This window comes from Castor canadensis, chromosome 3 (genome assembly GCF_047511655.1).
Source record: "Castor canadensis chromosome 3, mCasCan1.hap1v2, whole genome shotgun sequence".
Lineage (NCBI taxonomy): Eukaryota > Metazoa > Chordata > Mammalia > Rodentia > Castoridae > Castor > Castor canadensis.
In genome coordinates this window covers 199,483,212-199,504,916 of record NC_133388.1, presented here as the reverse complement: position 1 = coordinate 199,504,916, position 21,705 = coordinate 199,483,212, and the positions used below count along the sequence as shown (strand labels likewise).

At 54.0% G+C, this 21,705-nt stretch overlaps 2 protein-coding genes and 1 non-coding gene across 6 annotated transcripts in view; 2 read left to right on the top strand and 1 right to left on the bottom strand.

Moving 5' to 3' along the window:
• The window catches only part of Arhgap39 (Rho GTPase activating protein 39), a 105,833-nt gene extending 86,139 nt beyond the window's left edge, over positions 1–19,694 (top strand). For 3 of the 4 annotated variants that reach the window (XM_074069475.1, XM_074069473.1, XM_074069474.1), the window contains 8 exons: positions 3,208–4,570; positions 5,892–6,453; positions 12,485–12,577; positions 15,616–15,689; positions 16,794–16,993; positions 17,595–17,686; positions 18,223–18,392; positions 18,496–19,694. In XM_074069475.1, the coding sequence (XP_073925576.1) occupies positions 3,208–4,570; positions 5,892–6,453; positions 12,485–12,577; positions 15,616–15,689; positions 16,794–16,993; positions 17,595–17,686; positions 18,223–18,392; positions 18,496–18,690 (2,749 nt within the window). In that variant the 3' untranslated portion in view covers positions 18,691–19,694. The remainder of the gene's footprint in view (positions 1–3,207; positions 4,571–5,891; positions 6,454–12,484; positions 12,578–15,615; positions 15,690–16,793; positions 16,994–17,594; positions 17,687–18,222; positions 18,393–18,495) is intronic. The other variant, XM_020171006.2, reaches the window with a different exon arrangement.
• Positions 19,695–19,804: 110 nt separating this feature from the next.
• C3H8orf82 (chromosome 3 C8orf82 homolog) lies at positions 19,805–21,492 on the top strand. The gene is made up of 3 exons (XM_020170963.2): positions 19,805–20,034; positions 20,827–20,875; positions 21,047–21,492. The coding sequence occupies exons 1-3, from the start codon at positions 19,876–19,878 to the stop codon at positions 21,490–21,492; spliced, it is 654 nt and encodes a 217-aa protein (XP_020026552.1). The 5' UTR covers positions 19,805–19,875.
• On the bottom strand, positions 20,375–20,478 carry LOC141422075 (U6 spliceosomal RNA). Its single transcript, XR_012446733.1, has one exon. It is a non-coding gene; the product is annotated as a U6 spliceosomal RNA (small nuclear RNA).
• Positions 21,493–21,705: the final 213 nt, after the last annotated feature.

The following is a 21,705-nucleotide window of genomic DNA, read 5'->3' as shown; positions in this document are numbered from 1 at the left end:
TATTGTGTGAGGCTGTGTTTTTCTCAAGGTCCCCTTAACTGTTTTCTGTAATTTGATAGAACTGCTTTTTATAATTTGATAGTGGGACCACATAGGCAAATCTTTATTTGTGTGAATTCACTGCAGGTTTTTAGAAAGATCTTTGTGTCAGTGGGAGAAGAGTAATTTGGCTCCTTATCTAGTGTTTGACTATTAGTATTAGGAAGAAAAATCTATGAAGTATTCATACAGTACAAAGTAGTGTTGGGAGACAGAGATCAGGAGGATTGAGGTTCAAGGGAAGCCCAGGCAGAGCTCATGAGACCCCCATCTCAACCAGTGGCTGGGGGTGGTGGTGTGCATCTGCATCCCAGCTACAGAGGGGAACAAATAGCAGGATTGAGGTACAGCATGGACATAAAGTGAGACTCTACCTCAAATATGAACAGTGTGAAAAAACTGGAGTTCACACCCCACTACTACAAAAAAAAAAGTGTAGTCTTAACACAGAACAGGCAACCTGAGAACTAGATGGCCTTAGTTCCCCAAGGAACATAATTCTCATTATTAGATTGCTTTTAAATGAAAATTCAAAAACTCCCAAGATGCAGCCGAACACAGTGGCTCACACCTGTAATCCTAGCTGTTGAAAGATGGAGATTGGGAGGCTCTTGGCTTGGGACCACCTGGACAAATAGTTCACAAGACCCACCCCCCCATACATCTCAACCAATAAGTTGAGCATGGTGATGCACACCTGTCATCCCAGCTACACAGGACGTAAATAGGAAGATTGCTATCCAGGCTAGCCTGGACATAAATGTGAGATCCTATTTAAAAAAATAAAGCAGTGAAAGGAAAAAAAAGGACTGGGGGTATGGCTCAAGTGGTAGAGCACCTGCCTGGTAAGCACAAGGCCCTGAGTTGAAGCCCCCATACACAAAAAAAAAAGTTTCAAGTAAGAGGTACCTGCCTGATGATTCCATTTACTGCATTCTTTTGATCACTAAAATAAAAGCTTTTATAAGATTTTTTTTTCAAATCAAATACTCAATGTAAGAACAAAATCAAGAACTCAGTAGACAACACTAAGGTCTGAATGTGTGTCCCCCATGTTGAAATCCTCACCTCCAAAAGGATGGTGCTGGGGGGCTTTGTGAGGTGATGAGATCATGTAGGTGGATTAAAGTGTTTATGGGAGTGGTGAATGCAGTACCTGTTCTTATAAACAGAGGTGCCCTTTCCACACACTGAATCTGTTGGTGCCTTGATCTTGGACTTCTAGCCTCCAGAGCTAAGAGAAATAAACTTCTGTTGTTTTTAAACCACACAGTATTTTGTTATAGCAGCCTGAATGGACCAAAACAATAGCTTTGGGGGACAAGAAGAATAAAAGAGAGTAATAGGAGATGAACTCAATCAAAGTACATTATATGCATATTTGGAAATATCACAATAAAACCTCTTTGTACAATTAATATAGGTTAATAAAATAGTTACAAAAGTAGTCTGGGGGTGCGGCTCCAGTAGAAGAGCACCTACCTACCAAGCACAAGGCCCTAAGTCCAAACTCCAAAAGAAAAAAAAAAAACATTGGACACACCTGTAATCCTGGCTACTTGAGAGGCTGAGATCTGGAGTATCAAGGTTCAAGACCAGCCTGGACAAATAGTTTGCAAGAACCCATCTCCAAAATAACCAAGGCAAAATGGACTGGAAGTATGGCTTAAGCAGTAGAGCACCTGCTTTGCAAGCATTAAGCCCTGAGTTCAAACTCCAGTTCCAAAAAAAAAAAAAAAAAATCACAGTGGTTTTAATGGTTTTTAAATTAGATTAAGATTAATCCAGGCCAGGGATGGCAGGTGTGGTTGAAGTGGTTGAGTTCCTGCATATCAAGTGCAAGGCCCTGATTCAAACCCCAGTACCACCAAAAAACAAAACAAAGAGTTGCAGTTTTTGACCACCCTTTCCTGGGACCCCTCCAAGCTCTAGGAGCTCTACTCTTGCTACTATCTCTTAGCTCACACCTGTAATCCCAGCTACTCAGGAGACAGAGATCAGGATGACTGTGGTTTTAAGCCAGTTGACCTTATCTTGAAAAAAACCCAACACAAGAAAAGGGCTGGTGGAGTGGCTCGAGGTGTAGATCCTGAGGTCAAACCCCATACCAGAAAAAAAAAAAAATTCATCTAAGTATTGGGATTAAACAATCCTCAAGTGGATTTCAAGTTCAAGGTCAGTTTGTGCAATTAGGCAAGACCCAGTCTTAAAAAATGTTAAAAAACCAAAATGTGTGTGTGTGTATAGATAGATAGGTAGATAGGTGATAGATGGATGGATAGATTGATCGATTAAACATAGTTGAGTGGAGAATTAGTATATGGAAGGCAGATCAAAACAGAATACCAACTCTGAAGCGTGGACAGGATAGAATGGGAGATGCGGAATATCACATGAAAACTGCGGTGCACTATGAAAATTGTAATTGAATTCCCAAAAGAGAAGATAATAACTAGGAGTTTTAAAAAACGGTAGGAGATATCCAACCACATACGTATTCAAGAGGCACTGGGAATCCAGCTAGAGAGTCATACCTAGGTAGCCTGGGGAGAATAGCAGAGCAGGGTGAGCCCCTATCATCTCTCCCTGACTAGCGTCCTAGGTTTGGTCACCTGGTGCAGTGGGCAAAGCCGTGGAATGCAGGGCCTGTGCCAACCTTGGGCCTGTGGAACAGGATATATGTGAGTGTCATGTCTGCATGGCCCCAGCAGTGTGGCCCAGTTGTCAGTGAGTAAGGGAGGCTCAGAAGAGGCCAAAAGTCCAGTGTGATCCTACTGGGCAATGGGCCAGGATTCAGAGAGTGTGACTCCCACGGGGCTGTGGAGCCCTTGGCCTGATTGGGGTGTTAGTGGGTATCAGTGAGCAGCAGGGGAACGGGCTGGGAGGACTCACGGGAGTATCTGGTTGAGCAGTGGGCCTAAGTGCTAGTGTGGAGACATGCTAGGCCACTGGCAGTTACCCTCAGAACTATGAGCAGCTCTGGTGCCAGGAGGCGGGGCCCTAGTGGATTGTGTGCTCTGTGGAGAATGTCCCATGAAGAGCCTCCTGTCTTCAGATGTGGAAGCCACTGTGTGCGTGGTGCCAGGGTGAAGGAGCCCTAAGAAGGGCACAGGAGTGGGGAGGCTGGGTTTACCTCCACCAGTAACTGCCTGTCCACTCCCTGCATAGGACCTCCTCACTTCGATGGAATTCGGGCACCAAGGAACGCATGCTCATCAAAGTCGCAGACCGAGAGCCCAGCTTCCTCACCCCTCAGGGCAATGGCTACTCCCTGGATGGCCAGCCTGGGAGCCGCCCCCGCAGACCCTCTGGCAGCCAGCACTCGCCCAACCTGCAAACCTTTGCCCCTGACTCAGATGGCACCATCTTCTTTCCTGAGAGGCGGCCCTCACCCTTCCTGAGGAGGGCCGAGCTCTCTGGGAGCTGCTCACCCTTGCTTACGCAGCCCCGAAAGCCCTCCAGCGACTCACAGCCCTCCTCCCCACGCTATGGCTATGAGCCCCCGCTCTACGAGGAGCCCCCAGTAGAGTATCAGGCCCCCATTTATGACGAGCCTCCCATGGATGTGCAGTTTGAGCCTGGCAGCCCCTACCAGGCCAGCTCGCCACAGAGGTCACCAGGCCGTAAGCCCCGCCCATTCTTGCCAGCGGCCAAGCAGACCCCCACCTCCCCTTGCCAGCAGCTGGTGCGCACCAAGCAGAAGTGTGCTGAACGCTTCCTGAGCCTGGAGTATAGCCCCGCAGGCAAGGAGTATGTGCGGCAGCTGGTGTACGTGGAGCAGGCCGGCTCTAGCCCTAAGCTACGTGCGGGGCCCAGACACAAGTATGCGCCCAACCCTGGTGGTGGCTCCTACTCCCTGCAGCCCAGCCCCTGCTTGCTGAGGGACCAGCGCCTGGGGATCAGGTCTGGAGATTACAGCACCATGGAGGGGCCTGACCCCCGGTCTGGCCAGCCGTCCACACCACTGCCCCAGGCCCAAGAGGATACCATGTCCTGGTCTAGCCAACAGGACACGATGTCCTCCACAGGCTACTCCCCAGGCACACGGAAGAGGAAGAGCAGAAAACCCTCTCTGTGCCAAGTCCCCAGCGCCTCCTCCACTGATGGCCCTGGGGACCTGCTAGGTGAGCAGCCCCTGGCTGAGGAACGCTCCCCATGTGGGCCCAGCCTTGCTCAGATGAGGCGTGCAGAGGCCGAGGTGGACGTGGCACGAGGCACAGCTGAGCCCTTCCTGGCGCAGGCACGGCTGGCCTGGGAGGCACAGCAGGCCCACTTCCACACAAAGCAAAGGGGCAGCTGGGACTCCCAGCAGGATGGCTCTGGATATGAGAGTGATGGCGCTGTGCCTCTGCCCATGCCTGGGCCTGTGGTGCGGGCCTTCAGCGAGGATGAGGCACTGGCTCAGCAGGACAGCAAGCACTGGAAGCGGAGCACCTTTGAGAAGCTTGGCTTCCCCCAGATCCTGCTGGAGAAGAGCGTGTCCGTGCAGACCAACCTGGCCTCACCGGAGCCTTACCTCCATCCCTCACAGGTGAGGGGCATATGATGGGGCAGATGGGGTCCCTGGACCCACCTGGGGTTAACACAGGCCATAGTGGGCCTGGTTGCCTGGCATCCACGACATAACTGTAGCACTTAGAGACTTTAGAGAGGTTTGGGTTGGTTTTGTTTTGTTGGCTTGACTGGGGTGCACTTACAGATTTTAAAGCCCAGGTCCTCCAGGCCCCACATACCAGCTAGCAGTGAGGGCACAGCTGCAGGTGCAGGATGCCCACTAATGCTGCACCACTCATGGGGCCCTGAGGCTTCCTGACTCAGACTTCCTCAGCCTTAGGCTGTCTGGGAACTAGAGGCTCTGCCCTGACAAGCCACAACAGCTGGGGGCACACCAGTGCTGTGAGCAGGGAACCCTAACAAGCTAGATGGGTGCAGCATCAGTTATTCTGTGGTAGCTCTCAGAGTTGTCATCAAGTGAGGCAATCTAGGTGGTTCCCAGATGTCGCAGTCATAACTAGAGCCAAAGCCAAGGCCCAGCCTGGCATGTCCTCCCCATGTGGTACCAAGAGCACACTTGTCAGTCATCCCTTGTGGATCCCACAGATCTGTCCAGCAGTTCAGTATCTGAGCATCCATGCCCATAGGGCTTCCCTCCGGAGACCACCAGGTCCCAGGATCCTAGACCTGATGTCCTTGATCTCATTTCCTGGCCGGGACATCCATGCTGGTTTGCTGTAGCCCAGGAAGCCAAGACAGAGGGGACCTGTGTCTGCCTGGTATGTCCAGTGTCCTCAGGGCCCAAGGCTGGTGGAAGGACAACCCAGAAACCTCCTAGAGATGGCATGGCAGGTCCTCCTCTACCCTACTTGGTAAAGCCTTGGTGACTACTGGGCAGCCAGTATCCTGGGTCCTCTGTGTGGGCTTATGTGTTTAGCCACTTCCAGTGAGTAATTTTGTCCAGTGCTCATAAATGGGGAAGAACAGAACAGACTTAAGAGGCAGCCTTGGGGATCACCAAATGGGCAGACAGAAAGCCACCCTTAGCAGGAGCAGGGGCTCAGACACACAAGCATGTCACAAAGCAACATAGAATAGGGAGCCCACAGGGCTGAGGGTATTGGGGTGCCAGCTCTTCCTTAGCAACTACTGGGTGAGTTAGTGCCCCCTCCTCCTGACAGCAAGGCTCTCCCTTGGTTAACTAGTCCCAGAAGTCCAGGCTCTGCCTCTTGGCTGTGTCCGCTGGGTGGACCATGCCTTATCTAGCTGGCTCACACCTCTGAGGGTCATAGTCCTGGTGGGTCTGGCTGCACAGCCCACGCCCACCCCGATGGCCCATTCCCATTTGTCCTTCCTAGTCTGAGGACCTTGGTGCCTGTGCCCAGTTTGAGAGCAGCCGGCAGAACCGCAATGCAGTGCCCAGCTCTAGCTGCGTCTTTCCCACCTTCACACTGCGCAAGCCCTCCTCAGAGACGGACATCGAGAACTGGGCCTCCAAACACTTCAACAAGCACACCCAGGGTCTCTTCCGGCGGAAAGTGTCCATTGCCAACATGCTGGCCTGGAGCAGTGAGTCCATCAAGAAGCCCATGATTGTGACCAGTGACCGGCATGTGAAGAAGGAGGCCTGCGAGATCTTCAAACTGATCCAGATGTACATGGGTGACCGGCGGGCCAAGGCAGACCCACTGCATGTGGCCCTGGAGATTGCCACCAAGGGCTGGAGTGCACAGGGCCTGCGGGACGAGCTGTATATCCAGCTGTGCCGGCAGACCACTGAGAACTTCCGCCTTGAAAGCCTGGCTCGAGGCTGGGAGCTCATGGCCATCTGCCTGGCCTTCTTCCCCCCCACACCCAAGTTCCACTCCTACCTGGAGGGCTATATCTACCGGCACATGGACCCCGTCAATGACACCAAAGGTAAGGCCCAGCATGTGGGGCCAGTGGCACTCTGGCTCTGCTGCCGAGAGGTAAGGGCCATGAAGAGGGCTCCTGGCAGTGCTGGGCAAGACCTGCGAGCTTTCCAGTAACCCCTCAGGTAGCCCCACACAGCAGGGCAGCCTCCAAGAAGATGCACACGTCCCTTGAAAGACCTCACACCCTGATTTCCATCAGGATGTGGGGGGGTGTCTTTAGGGAACTTCCCCTGGGCTGAGAAGAGCCTAGGCAGGCCTGGCAGACAAGGAAACATGACCTTGTGTCTCAACCAACCAGCGTCCCTCTGCGCTAAGCCCCCATGGCTGGTTGCCCTCTATGACGAGCAGGTGTGGTTGAATTCAGGAGTTTCAGGGGAGGCTCAGGCCTCTTTTCTAGTTGAGATTCTGACCGAAGGCCTGAGTAGAGGGAGCATGAAGCTCAGCCGTGCATCCGACAAGCCCTTACCCACAGGCTCATCACATGCAAGTAGGAGCTCTGGGGACCATGAGCTGAGTAGCCCTGAAGAATCAGAAGGTGGGGTCAACACAGGTAGCCACTTGCCCCCCAGAGGTGACATGCCAGGTATGTCTGGGCCCAAGTCATGGTCCTGTCAGCTCTCCATCCACCTGAGCCATGGGCTGGGCAGAGTGGGCACAGAGCATGGCTACAGGCAGCTGTATGCAGCAGACCATGCTCCACCTCAACAGTCATGCACACCAATGGGGCACAGCGTGTAACCGACATCTGGACATGAACAGATGTTCAGATGTGCGCACACACACACGTACACTCACATACACACAAGTTTGCCTGCCAAGTCAGACATACTGTGCACTGCTTTTCCGGAAAGAGTCCAGTCTGGGCTGTTTCGGACCTTGCCTCTGCACAAATTGAGCTCCTACTAAGGCTTCCTGTGTTGCCCCTACAGGTATGGGAGAAGCAGTTCTCACATTTCTCCAGAGCCAGACTTTGTACACAAAGTCAGGTGGAGGCTGCAGGGCAAGGATGGGTTCTGGGGAAGGTATGTCAGCACAGGCACTATGCATCACCTCAGCCTCTTGTGGCAGAAGTTTCCAAAGTCATGTGATTCTGCCTCAGGCAAGCACTTTTCAACACAGGTCCCAGCAGATGCAGAAGCTGGTGCATGGCCTTGGCTCCCACACCTGCACTGAGGACCAAAGCCAGGTGCCAAGCAGCCTGGGGCTGGGCCTGGAGTCTACAGTAGGCCCCCAGGCCCTAGGTCCTCGCAGGCCTTTCTAGGAGCAAGGGGAGTATTGGGGGTTGCATTGCTGTGAGTTTCAAAGGTCACCTCCTCAGTTCTTCCAAAGGAATCTTTAAATGTTCTTGAGCTAGAGGCTGTAACACAGCAGCACCGCACAGCAGGGACCTGGGAGTGCTCTGAGTGAAAGAGTTAGTGAGCAAATGAGTAGGTGGAGACAGTCAGAGGCCTGAGTTTCTCTAGCCCAGCCTGGGCCAGCTGACCAGCAACTTTATGGCTGAACCATTCCCACCAGCCAGGGCTTCCCAGGACACTGCCCTTCCTGTAGAGCTCTGTCCTCACACCCATGAAGTCTTGGCTTGCACAGAGGAGGGAAGTGGGTTCGGTCTAGGGGCTGTAGCTTCAAGGCCCCCACCTAAGGCCCATGAGATCTCAGAGCAACATATGGGACACAGTGGGGGCTGGGGTTCTGTGTGGTTCCACCAGCATCCAGGTTGTGGCACCTGGGCTGCCCTCACAGCCAGAACCCCATCTTCAGCCCAGGATTCCGTCCTTGGCTTACCTGTCTAAGGCTCTAATTGGCCCGGAGCCCAAGGAGAGATCTGCACACACAAGGTGGCTGTCCCTTCTTTGACAGGCCTTATGCTCCCTCCACCCACCTCGCTGTCCCTGGGAAAGTCACCTTTCACATGCAAGCAACATTGGTGGAGAACATGGGTACTGGCCACTGGTCAGGAAGATGGGCCTCGCCAGCCCAGGAAGATGCAGCTTGTGCTCTGGAAGATCAACTAGACTACTGCAAAGCACATAGAAAAAGGAAACTGCAGTGGGCCAGGCACCTGTCCGGGACATGTGCCGAGGGGCAGAGCTGAGCTTGGCTCCTGTGCTTGGCACATCACCATGTGCTGCCTGCCCCCATGTAAGGCCATGAGGGAGCCTTGAGAGCCTTTGATTGATTGATTCATCCAGCAGCATCTATGTGAAATCCACTGTATGGTCACCATGAGGTGACCCAGCTTAACTTTGTGTCTTGGATGGTAGTCCCTTCATGCCAGGTACCAAGAGGTGTCTCCCAAGTGTCCCCAGGACCCCCACATGTAGGCTAGCCTGGACATTGAGGGGTGCCTGGCACTGAGTACAAGTTGCACAAAGGAACACTTCCACATGAGCCTCTTGGAAAACTATTTCATGCTTTCAGCAAAACTTCCCAGCTTCTGGTTAAAGATGGCAGGCAGGTTGAACCAGGTATGTGGTGGCCCATACCTATAACTCCAGCACTTGGGAGGCTGAGGCAGGATGACTGCAAGTTTGAGGCCAACCTGGGCTACTAAGTGACACTGTCTCAAAAAAACAAAACAGTAAGACCACATGCGGTGCTGTACATCTGTAATCCCATCTATGCAGACTTTGGGAGGATCACTGTTCAAGGCCAACCAGGGAAAAAGTTAGTGAGACCTGTTCTCAACAAATAAGCCAGGTAGTGACATGCCCCTGTCATTCTAGCTATGCAAGAGGCATAGGTAGGAGGATTGCCATCAGAGGCTGGGCCCTGGGCAAAATCTCAAGACTGTCTTAAAACAAAAGCATAAAAAAGGGGTGGAGGGACAGGGCCATGACTCAAGTATGCTACCTGCAAACCCAAGGCCCTGGGTCAAACTCCCTGAGTTCAAATGCTGTACCACTCCAAAAAAAAGGTTAAGATGGTAAATTTTATGTTACATACATTGTACTGCAATTTACAACCCACAAAGAAAAAGAAAGTGAAGCCATGAAAACAAGTGATTTGGAAGCTGGAAAGTACATGAATAAGTGTTGCACTTGAACTGGCAGACGGAGAAAAGTAGATCCTAGACAGATTGGTGGGAAAACTGAAATGCTGAAACGGGTAACAAGTTCCCAGAAGCTCAGCAACCAGTATAACAGGTATCTTCTGTCATTCTGAAGGTGAAAAAAGGATTGGTTGAAAATCCGTTTAAGAAACAAAGACGGGCTGGGTATATGGTTCAAATGGCAGAGCACCTGCTTAACAAGTGCAAGGCCCTGAGTTCAAATCCTAGCACCACACACAGGGGAAAAAAAAGGAAAAACACAAAGCAGCTATAGTGCAATGAGTGAGAGAATAGATCCTGAGTGCAGACCATTGGAACTCAAATCCCAGCTACATTAAGATAGACCATATTAGGAGCTATAAATTAAGTGTCAGTAAATGCTAAAAACAATGAATCATAGAAAGCAGACTCTCTAACTAAAGCAGAATCAATCCCAGAGGAGGTGGGAGGAAGAAGGAAGGAAGAAATAATAAAGATCAGAGTAGAAATCAATGAGAGGGGATACAGAAAAACAGTAGAGAGACTCAGTGACACAAAAAGCTGATTCAGAAGACTGATAAAATTAATAAAACTCCAGCCAGACTGATCAGAACCAAAAGGGAAGATATAAATTACTAGTATTGAATATGAAAGAAGAGCCAGGTGCCAGTGGCTCATGCCTGCAACCGTAGCTACTCAGGAGACAGAGATCAGGAGGATTGTGATTTGAAGCCAGTCAGGGGAGATAGTTCTCAGAAAAAATCTAACACAAAAAAGGACAGGCAGAGTAGGCTCAAGTGGTAAGAGCTCTTGCCTGCCTAGCGTGAGGCCAAGTTCAAACTCCAGTGCCACACAAAAAAAAAAAAAAGATTAAATCACTACACATTCTATACATGTCAAAAAGATAATAAGGAAATACCATAAGCTTTATGGCAATAAACTTGAAATGAACAAATTCCTTGGAAGACACAAGCTACCCAAAATCACTCAATAAGAAATGGATATCCTTCACGAGGCTGAGGCAGGAGGATCTTGAGTTCAAGGCCTGGGCTATGTAACCAAGACCCATGTAGCTCAAGTGGTAGAGTACCCACCTGGCAAGCACAAAGCCCTGAGTTCAAACTCCAGGACCACCTAAAAAAAAAAATAGAGATCATACTTAATGGTGAAAGACTGAAGTAAATATTCTTCCCCTAACAAGGGAATCAGAATAAGGATCTCCAACCACACCACACCTACTCGGCCTCACATTGGAGGTCACAGCTAGTGTATTAAGTCATAAAAAGAAATAAATTACACAGATCAGAAAGGAAATGTATAGTTGTCTTATTTTTAGTCAGCATGATCCACCATGAACTGTACCTAACTAGTAACTTCACTGCAGGATACAGGACCAATATATTAAAATGAATCATATTTCTATGTACTAGCAACAAACTATTGGAAATTGATATTTTTTAAATACCATTCACTATAGCATTCAAAATATTATCTACTTAGAAATAAATCTGATGAAAGATACATAAGACCTGTACATTGAAATCTATAAAACATTATTAAAAGTAAAGACCTAAATAAATAGGCAAACCATGTTTATGGATCAGAGATTCAATATTAAGATGTTATTTCTATCCAAATTGGCCTGCAAATTCAATCCTATCAGCATCTTCTTTTTTTTTTTTAATAGAAAGTAACAGGCTGCCAGGTGCTGGTGGCCCATACCTGTAATCTAGCTACTCAGAAGGCAGAAATCAGGAGGATCACAGTTTGAAGCCAGCCTAGCCAAATAGTTCATGATACCCTATCTCAAAAAACCCTATCACAAAAAATTGAGCTGGTGGAGTGGCTCAAGGTAAAGGCCCTGAGTAAAGGTGAAGGCTTATTGTAAAACACATAGGAAACACATAGCAAAGAACCCAGAATAGCCAAAACAAAAGCCCTTAGGAAAAGGTAGTCTTCCTCGAATAGTGCTAAGACAACTAAGTTTCCCAATGCAGAAAAAAAAAAAAAAAGAATTTCAACCTGTATGTTGCATTATATGCAAAAATTAACTCAAGAAAATCTTTTCCTGAGTTAGGCAAAGATTTTTATGCAATGTCAAGTGCACTATCTCTAAAGGAAAAATGCTAATAAGTTGGGCTATCTCCCAGCTGAGCACCAGTGGTTTGTGCCTGAAATTCCAGCATTCAGAAGGCAGAGGCAGGAGGATCACAAGTTTGAGGCAGCCTGGGCTACACATTGAGACCCTGTCTCAATTAAACCAAAGGCTGGGGATGTTATTCATTGGTAGAGCACTTGCCTGATATGCAAGTGTCCTGGGTTCAATCCCTAGCACCACAAAAAAATTAAAAAATGAAGTGTGGAAGGGAAGGTGATGGGGCTGTCAAGGGACACAGGAGCCAACTAAAACTCAAAGAAAATGCACCCCATTGGCAAAGCTGGGACAATGTAACAAGTCACACTGGATTATAACCCAAAGTATAAATATCAACCCTAACCTACCCCTTTCCAGTGACTTCCTTCCAGACAGTACATAGAGAGGAAAGGGGGAGAAAGCATAACTTCACAGGTGACCAAGGTTTGGCAGTAAGCCAAACTATCAGCAGGATTAGCCTGGGCAGCCCAAGCCACTCCTCTCGCAGGCTGCCTTCACCCCTCTGTTTCAGGTTGGTGGACAGGCAGGTTGACCCCAGACTTACCGTGAGCCAGAGGGGTGTGAGTGGGCTGCACCCACCTCATTGCTGCCTGGTGGTCCCTGTACTTTCTTGCCCACCTCCAACATGGGGAGAGCCAGCCCTCTGACTACAGAATGCAAAAAGGGTCCCAGCACCTCCTACAGTCCTGTGTGTGCATGCAACCATCTGCCCCCAAATGCACCCAGTCCCCAGCTGGATGGAGACAACCCTCAACAGGCCCAGGGGCCTCCTCACTACTAAGTGCGAGAACCACATGGGCAATGGTTCCTGGCTTGTGTCCTGTGGTCCTCATGGTTCTGTTTGCTCCCCAGTGACACAGCACATAAAAGAGCTTCTGGAAAGGAACAGTAAGAAGAAGTCCAAACTGAGAAAGAAACCCAAGCCTTATGTTGAAGAGCCGGATGGTAGGGCCTCCTGCAGCCTGGGCGCTGCTTCTGCACCGCTCTGTTCTCCAGCCACGGCCGCCTGGCCTTCTCTTTTCTAACCGCTTCTGGGCTGGGGGAGGGGCACTAACCTCAGGCCTGGGGTTTCCCAAGCAAGTGTTGGAGGTCCCTGGGGCTGACAGGACCCTGGAGACAAGCTCCTGCCTTGCACCTGTCTTGGTGATGCCCAGAGCAATTTCTAACTTGCTTGGTGGGTTCTTGGTGGGCAGGGGACACAAGGTCTAGCCCTCAAAGGCCTGGAGATGCCCCCAGGTGAGTGAATGGGTCTGCAGGGGGTGAGACTCACAGTCAAAGGGCTGGGGTACCCTGTGGCAAGTGTCTCCCCAGCCTAGGCCTGAATGTCCTGGCATTCAGAAGTCATTAGGAAATCTGCCCTCTTCCATGGTTGGCCCCTAGCATAGCTACCCAAAGTCTTCCCACCCTCCTTCAGTAACCATCCCTTCTGCTGGGTCCTGACTCAGGACGACCCCATCCAGTTGAAACTCCAGGGTAGGCTGTATCTTCCCTGTCTAGAGGTATGTGTGGGTTCCAGTGATGTGCCAGGTCAGTTTCCCCAGGGCCTCCAGAACTATACACACACACCCCTGCTGGTGGCTCTGACCTTCCTACACACACACACACACACACACACACACACACACACACACACACTTCCTACACAGACACACACACACACACACACACACACACACACACACACTTCCTACACAGACACACACACCCCTGCTGGCAGCTCTGGCCTTCCTGCACAGAGTTGCTTCCACCAAGCAGTAGCTCATGCTTATTCATCTTGAACCCCTGCCTCCTAGGAAGTCCTGTTCTGTGCTGTCCATGGGGACCCAGGACAAGGACAAGGTCTTTCTACAGATAAGGCTTGTTTAGAAAGAATTCTTGAGCCAGCAGGAGACTTCAGGGGCATGAGGGCCCCTCATGGGCAAGGCCAGTGTGGCAGGGTTGGGAACTTGTCCTCAACTGGATCTTCCCAGGCTGTCCCAACAGGCCTGTGCCAGGCAGCTGCAATCTAGGCCCTGTGGGTGTCCCCAGAGTACTTGTGGGGAAGGAGCTCTGAACTAGTTGCTCAGCATAATCTGTGAGTCTTGTTGCTACAACAAGAGGGCAGGGAAAAGGCCCTGGCCACACTCGGCAGCCTTTGAGGCATATGATCTGGGTCTGTGGCACAGCAGCATGGACCCCAGAGAGCTTCTTTGACCCTCTGTGGGCACCTTTCATCCCACCTGTTAAACCAGGTTTGCCTGCAGTCCAGGCTGGGCAGATGGATCCAGCAAGGTCAGATTGGGGGTCCAAAGCAGAGCATTTCACCCAGGTGCACATCTCCCTGGGCTAGCCCTGAGCACTGGCCATTCCTTTTCCACCCTGGACACTCAGAAGAGAGCAGTCACTCACTTCCTAAACCGCAGGGTGCACATGGCCTCAGTCCCTGGTCCACCTCCAACAGCTGTGGCGCCAGGAGCTGTCTGTTGGAACACTCACTGGGTACCAGGCTCCCAGCTCAGTCCTTTTACAGGTACCCATGAGACAAGTGTTCTTGTTCCCATCCAACAGATAAAGAAACCGAGAGGGGTTTCTCATACCATCACCAGCTGACAAGTGGTGGCCACATGAGGGTCTGTCCTGATCCTGTGCAGGCATAGGATGAAGGCATGCATGTTTACCCGGCAAGGCAGCCCTGGACAGAAGGTCAGGGCCTGACTTCCCAAAGGAGGTAGCAGGCTCAGCCCCTCAGATCTCACCTGAGCTGGGTCTGGGCTCAGCTGGGGCCAGAGAAGGATACCCTGGGCTTCTCTGAGTCCTGACCAGCCAGGGTGAGGCCTCTCTGCTTAAGCACTGTCCATTCTCCCAAAACAGGGGTGTCTCAGAGCCTCCCAGAAGGGCAAAATGGCCTGTAATAGGAGGTTCCAGCACTATCCCAAGCTGGCTGAAGCTAGAACCAAGATCTGCCATGATTTACAGGTTTCCTGGAACTGAGACATTGTCCAGGACTTGAATGTCTGAGAAATTTTTTATTATTTTCACTTTCATTACAAAGAACTCCTTTCACAGATACAGTGATAAAATTATTTTATGATAACTAGAATTGAAAATGTTTTCATAGACTAAGACATTTGTGTTTTTCAAATTGGAGTCCAAGGACCCCTGAGTCCTCACATTTCCACAAGAAATGGCTTTCTTTCAAAGGCAAAGGTATTCATACATCTAGAGGCCTCCTTCACCTGGCAGGTGGCAGGCATGGGGACAACAGGGGCAGCACCTTCCAGACAAAGGTTACCATCTGCTCAGAAATACAGTCCAGGCTGCCCATGACACCTCTTGGGATATTATCTGCTTCCCTCCCTGCTACTTCCGGGGGCCAGTCGGGTGGCACACTTCAGGCCCAAAGGAAAGAGGTGCCATCTCCTTCCCCTCACACTGTGCCCTTGTCTTTCTTCTGCCCACTGATCCACTAAGACCACCAGCTAGAACCTTTGTTGCAGGCCTAAATCCTAGGAAGCCCCTCCCTTCAGAGAGAAGGCCAGAGCTTCAGAAGAGCTGGGGCTGCTGCCCAGTTAGCTTGGCCCCCTCTCCCTCCACCATTAGCTGGTTGCCTAATTCAGGGGCCCTTGCTCAGGACCTAAGCTACCTAGGGTCAGCCAGGGTTGGGAGAAGTGGGGTTTAGACAGTTTAGGGCTCAGGTCCTGCCTATGACTCCTAACAGGGAAGCAGCTTTGTCCCCAGCCTGCTGTTCATGTTCCTGGGTAGCCTGGAAAAGGATGGGTGGGATGGCAGAGGGGCTTCTCCCCCAGCTTGGCCCCTGGAGGTGGGGAATTATTCCATAACCTCTCCACCTGGGCCTCTGCTTTAAAGGACATTACTTGGGAGAAAGTAAAGGCTCCTGCCCTAGTCAGGGGTGGTTGGGAGCCTGGCCACACTCCAAGCCTCCTGAAGGAGCTGTTCCTCTTAGCCCATCCACACCAGGTTGACCAGTGCCCATTTTTTTACAGGGGTGGCGATAAGCACCTACGCCAAGTACTGCTACCACAAGCTGCAGAAGGCAGCCCTGACAGGGGCCAAGAAGGTACAAGGGCTTCTGGGAAAGCCAGGGCAGGGCAGGCAGCCCTCAAGTCCAGTGGAAGTCTGGTGGGGAGGCGGTGAGGCTCGGGATGCACTGGCTGGCAAAGCAGAGGGTACTGCACAGATTCCACCCCAGTGGCTGGCCAGAAGGCCTCAGGAGACCCATGCTCTTCTGTATGGACTGCCTTTCCCCAAATTGAGGAGCAATGTAGACAAAGGGCTGCATGGTCTGAGCAGGACATCATGCAGCCCAACCAAATGAGGTAGGCTTGCCTTTGTGCTATAAGGCATGGAGAGCTCAGGAGCAGCATAGTGGTTACATTGGTCCCCTAAAAACCCCAGTTGGTATGGCAAGATGTAGCAGGCAGACATAGCCATAGCAGGCCTTAGAGACTACCCTGTGGACTGGACCCTTAACCCTGCCTGCAGGGTGTAGCCTGCAAGGTGGGCCCAGAAGAGCACCTGCCATTGCAAATCCCTGGGAGACTGGATCCCATATATGAGCATACCATCCCCTAGACTAGACAAGCCAGTCCAGGCCCTGTTCCTTCAGCCTTACCCCCAGCCTTGCCTCTCCCTACCAAGCCTCTTCCAGCTGTATTCTCTCCTCTATAGGATGTCCAGGCCTGTCACACCATGTAGGTGGGCTCTCCTCCCTACAGGCCACCCTCACTCAGGAATTCCTTTGGGTCACCCTGCACCTGTCCCTGAACCTAGCCTCCCTTTCCCATTTCCTCTTCCTTCTGATGTGTTTCCCCAGCCACACTAGCCCATCACCAGGGCTCTCAGTGCTGCCAAGCAGACTTCCAGAAGCATCACAGATCTGCTGACCTGGCTCCCATTGTGGTCACTGAAAGCCCAGGCTGTTCTAGCCAGGAGTGGTTCCCACTTTGCTGCATGGCCAGTGGGGCTACTTGAGGTTTTGGGTGTTGTAGATGGACCAGTGGGAGGCACCCTTTCTGACTTGGGCAAGGGATCTGAGCTGCCCCTGGCTCTTGCTGGGCTGAAGACTGGAGCTAAGGAAGAGAGGGTGGTTGAGCTGGCCAGCCCTGCTGGAAGGAGGAAGGCTGGGGCAGCCTAGGACAGGAGAGTTGGGCTGTCTTCACAGGGGCTAAAGAAGCCCAACGTGGAAGAGATCCGGCATGCTAAGAACGCCGTGTTCAGCCCATCCATGTTCGGCAGTGCACTGCAGGAGGTTATGAGCATGCAGAAGGAGCGCTACCCTGACCGGCAGCTGCCCTGGGTACAGACGCGGCTCTCTGAGGAAGTGCTGGCACTCAACGGTGACCAGACAGAGGGCATCTTCAGGTGCCATGCCAACTCCAGGCCCTGGGTGTGGCGGGAGGGGGGCACAGAAGTGTGTCCACTGTGCATCTCATTGGCAGCAGGGACCATTAAGACACAGGGCCTGCTTCCATGCTCCTGCCTCAAAGCTGACAGAAGGATGGGCCACTGAAGCTGGTCCCAAAGGCCATGTGGCCAAGATTCCCATTCCTTAGGAAGCAAGCTGCTGGGTCATCCCCCACAACAGCAGCATAGCCTACCAGGGATGGCCATGAGGGATCTACAGGGTGCTTGGACAGCAACATAGCCAGCACCTATGACATGAGCCAGACAGCTCAGCACCCCTCCACTCATCATCTTCCTGGTTGAACAGGAATGCAACAGCCCCTGCCTTTGGGCTTGCCTATGTAGTATCAACCAGTGTCAAAACTCACCTGTCAGGACCAGGGATGCACAGGTCCCAAAAGGACAGGGAAGAGGGCAACAAGGCCTAGAGTCACCCCAGCCTGTGTCAGAGCTGGTAGCTGCAGTGGTAGGCCCTTGAGGTGCTATACCACCTCCATCTCTGGCTACAGAGCACACTCAGCTCTTCTAATCTGAGATCTGCTTGCCCTGTGCTCCCCAGGGTCCCTGGGGACATTGATGAGGTGAATGCCCTGAAGCTTCAGGTGGATCAATGGAAGGTGCCTACAGGCTTGGAGGATCCCCACGTCCCTGGTGAGCCCCCATCCCACTCAGCAGCAGGCAGGCCTGGCCCACATGCGCAGCCCTGAGGGTAATGGCCATTTAGGCCAAAGCCCCCTCCTGGGGTCACCCACAGCCTCCTCCTCCCTCAGTCCAGTTCTGCAGTTGGCTGCATCCTCATGACTCTTTCCTCTACCTCTGAGACCCACCCCTGGCCAACGGCCCCTAGTGATACGATGTCTTCCCAGCCATTTCCAGACATCCTCCTGAAAACTGAACAGTCTCCCTCTGTCCTTTGGGCACCCCTGTCCAGTACATCCAGAGCAGCCCAGCCCATTCCCAGCCAGCTCCAACAGCTGCACAACTCTTCTGATTTTGCAGCCACTGCCCCCATGCCTCCAGAACTGAACCCAGGCGCTTGGGTCCCCGAGTGCTTCTGGGGTCTGGGCCCAGTCCAACCCACCTTGGTCAGGGGGACCCCTTTCCAGACGGCCCTGGCTACAGCCCCCCAGGGATGTTTGGCCCAGGGGTCCCCAGAGCAGGCCCATCTAAGCCGCGCCCGTCCGCAGCGTCGCTGCTGAAGCTGTGGTACCGGGAACTGGAAGAGCCTCTGATCCCGCACGAGTTCTACGAGCAGTGCATCGCGCACTACGAGAGCCCGGAGGCCGCCGTGGCCGTGGTGCACGCGCTGCCGCGCATCAACCGCATGGTGCTGTGCTACCTCATCCGCTTTCTCCAGGTAGGCCTCCCCGGCCCCACGCCACGCCACGCCCGCCCTGGGCTTTGCTCCCGCCCAGCCACGGCGTCATGCCCACCCTCCGCTCCATCCCGCCCCCATGCAGGTGTTTGTGCAGCCAGCCAACGTGGCCATCACCAAGATGGATGTCAGCAACCTAGCCATGGTGATGGCGCCCAACTGCCTGCGCTGCCAGTCGGATGACCCGCGCGTCATCTTCGAGAACACGCGCAAGGAGATGTCCTTCCTGCGCGTGCTCATCCAGCATCTGGACACCAGCTTCATGGAGGGCGTGCTATAGCACGCGGGCCACGGACTTGGGCTGGGGCGGCGCACGCGGGAGGGGGGAGGGAAGGCCCTAGCGCGGGGCAGCATGCCAGGCCCCGCCCGACGCCCGCCCCGCCCCGCCCCCGCGCCCCACCTCGCGGCCAGTGCCCGCGGGCCCCGGCTCGCCCGCCGGCCGCGGACCAGCCCCGAGAAGTGCCTTGTTTCCCGGAGCCGAGCGACACTGCCCTCCCGGCCGGCCGAAGCACACGCGGCGCTGCCCTTGGCAGTCCGGCCTGGGCCTCTCCCCAGCGCCGGCCTCTTCCAAGGGACTCCCGTCCAGCCCCCCTCCGCTGCCCCAGCCCCGAGGGACTCCGGCCGGGAACTGCGCGGGAGCTGGGGGCTCCAGGGCGCTGAGCTGACCACCACCAGGGCGCGGCCCCGCCGGTCCGGGCCTGGCGCTCTCCTGCGCGGGGAGCAAACCAAAGTCCTCTGGGGTGGGGCAGGGCTGGGCAGGCATCCTTGGGGCGGGGGGAGGGGGCGAGAGTATTTTTTTCTTGGCGTTCCTGAGTCCAGAGTATTCCGTATCCAGCCCTCCTGTGTATAGAGGTACAAATAGGGCGACAGATGTCAGCACTAAGTTTGTAAGGACCTCGTTTTAACCAGATGCTGCTTATCTCTGAGCAGTCCTCCCCGTCCTCAGCGCAGAGCGAGTTGGCACCGCAGTCGGCTTCGCGGCCTCTGACAAACCACACGCCCTGGCGGCGCGCGGACAGGGCCCGGGCTCGTCTGCGTTTCCCATTCTGGAATCAGTCCCAACGGTTGTCAAGCTTGGTTTCTCTCGTTTTTATATATATATATTTTTTAGAGTTGTTTTTATTTATTATTAAAAACAAAAGCCCCGCCCTGTCGAGGCGCCCTAGGACGGGTCCTGAGTCGGTGAGCCCGGGCCTCGCGGGCGGCCTGGCCGCGAGACGCCTGCTCTGACGCGTGGACCGAGGCGACAGCGCTTCGTGTGAATAAAGTTCATGTGGACACTCGCGCTGCCAGCGCCTCCAGTTCCTTCCGACTCCGCTCCCGCGGGGCAGCTTCCCAGGGGTGGGGAGGGCCGGGGACGCCTGCTGTGTCGCCGGAACCTAAAGTGCCAGGCGGCGGCGCCCGGGGACGCGTGTTCGCGCGGCGCCGGCACCCGCCTGACCTGCCGGCCGCTTCCGGCGTTAGCATGTGGCCACCGTGCGGGGCGCCTCGTGCCCTGGCCTTGATACGGCCACGGGTATCATCGCGAGCCTGCAGCGGGGACGGAAGTGTGTCCTACACGCAGGGCCAGAGCCCCGAGCCCCGGACTCGCGAGTACTTCTACTACGTGGACCACCAGGGCCAGGTTGGCTGGGGGCGGGGCAGGAGCCCTGAGGGGCGGGCCCGGGGGGAGGGGAGCAGGTCGGGGTGACGGAGCTGGGACCCGGCAAGTGGGGAGCTCCGGACCTCTAAGGTACGTGAACCTGACCGCCGAGCCCCGGCAGCGAGCTGGAAAGACCAGGGCCAGCCTCTCACTCAGGCCCTTGATCCCACCCCAGTCCCAGGGCTGAGTTCAGACTGCGAGTCCGCCTGCTTTGGAAGCCCTACCCAGAGCGTCCAGTCTGTCCCGGCAGGGCTAGGCTACCTGGAGGTGGCAGGCCGATTAAAAAGGAAAGGAAGCTGGAAGCCTGTAATCTTTTTTTTTTTTTAGTATGGAATGCTTCACGAATTTGTGTGTCATCCTTAACGCAGGGGCCATGCTAATGTCTGTCGTTCCAGTTTTTAGTATATGTGTTGCCGAAGCGAGCACTCAGGCCTGTAATCTTGGCTACTCAGGAGGCAGAGGTCAGGAGGATCGCGGTTGGAGGCCAGCCCAGGCAAATAGTTCGCAAGACCCTATCTCGAAAATTACTCAACACTTAAAAGGGATGGTGGGATGGCTCAAGTGATAGAGCACCTGCAAGCGTGAGGCCCTGAGTTCAAACCTCAATACCACGCAAAAAAAAAAAAAAAAGGTTGGGGGGAGACCTGCTGGCGCAGGGAAGCCTGCAGGGTCCCAGGTTTCTGGCACACGGTGCGCCGAGAAGCAAGCATAGGACTTCCTTGTCTCACCTGCGCTCTGGACCTCATCGTCCATCGCCTGTCCCTCTGTCTGCAGCTTTTCCTGGATGATTCCAAAATGAAGAATTTCATCACCTGTTTCAAAGGTACTGCTGTGCTGCACTCCCGCACCCCTTCCTTGGCCTTTGGGATGGCCCCCAACTGACTCCGCTGCCCACACTGCAGTCTCAGTGAGGCCGCAGCCCCTGGTGGAGCAGGCGTCCAGGGTCTTGGGCGCCCAGCATGGTGAGCCCCCGCGCCCTCTTTGCTCCCCCCAGACCTGCAGTTCCTGGTCACGTTCTTCTCGCGTCTGAGACCCAATCGCAGCGGGCGCTACGAGGCCTCCTTCCCCTTCTTCTCGCCTTGTGGCAGAGAGCGCAACTTCCTGCGCTGTGAGGACCGGCCCGTGGTCTTCACGCACCTGCTGGCCACGGACCACGGACCCCCGCGCCTCTCCTACTGCGGCGGCGGCGAGGCCCTGGCAGTGCCCTTCGAGCCGGCGCGCTTGCTGCCCCTGGCGGCCAACGGGCGCCTGTACCACCCGGCGCCGGAGCGCGCGGGCGGTGTGGGCCTGGTACGCTCGGCCCTGGCATTCGAGCTCAGCGCCTACTTCGAGTACGGGCCCGGCGCCCCCGAGCTGCCCTCGCACGTGCGCTGGCAGGGCCACCGCCTCGCCCTCACCATGGATCTGGCCCCACTGCTGCTCGCGGCCCCGCCGTCCTGAGCCGCGGCAAGGCCGGGTCCCCTGCGTTCCCGCCCCCCTCCCCGGCGGCCCTGCGTCACCTCCCCTGGGCTCCCCGGCGACCCCAGTGCCCCTCTGCTTCTCCGCGGCTCCAGCGCTCGAGGTACCGCGTAGCTGACGCGCCTGCCCGCCGAGTGCGCGTGCGCTCCTAGGCGCGCTGCGGGGCCCGCCCAGGCGGCGCTGTTCGAGGTGCTG

What these genes read in the sequence shown, in the direction of transcription:
- C3H8orf82 (XM_020170963.2), top strand. Translation starts at nt 19,876, where the DNA reads ATGTGGCCACCGTGCGGGGCGCCTCGTGCCCTGGCCTTGATACGGCCA. An exon ending in ACGTGGACCACCAGGGCCAG is followed by an intron (nt 20,035 to 20,826) that starts GTTGGCTGGGGG and finishes CTCTGTCTGCAG; the next exon opens with CTTTTCCTGGATGATTCCAA. An exon ending in TTTCATCACCTGTTTCAAAG is followed by an intron (nt 20,876 to 21,046) that starts GTACTGCTGTGC and finishes TGCTCCCCCCAG; the next exon opens with ACCTGCAGTTCCTGGTCACG.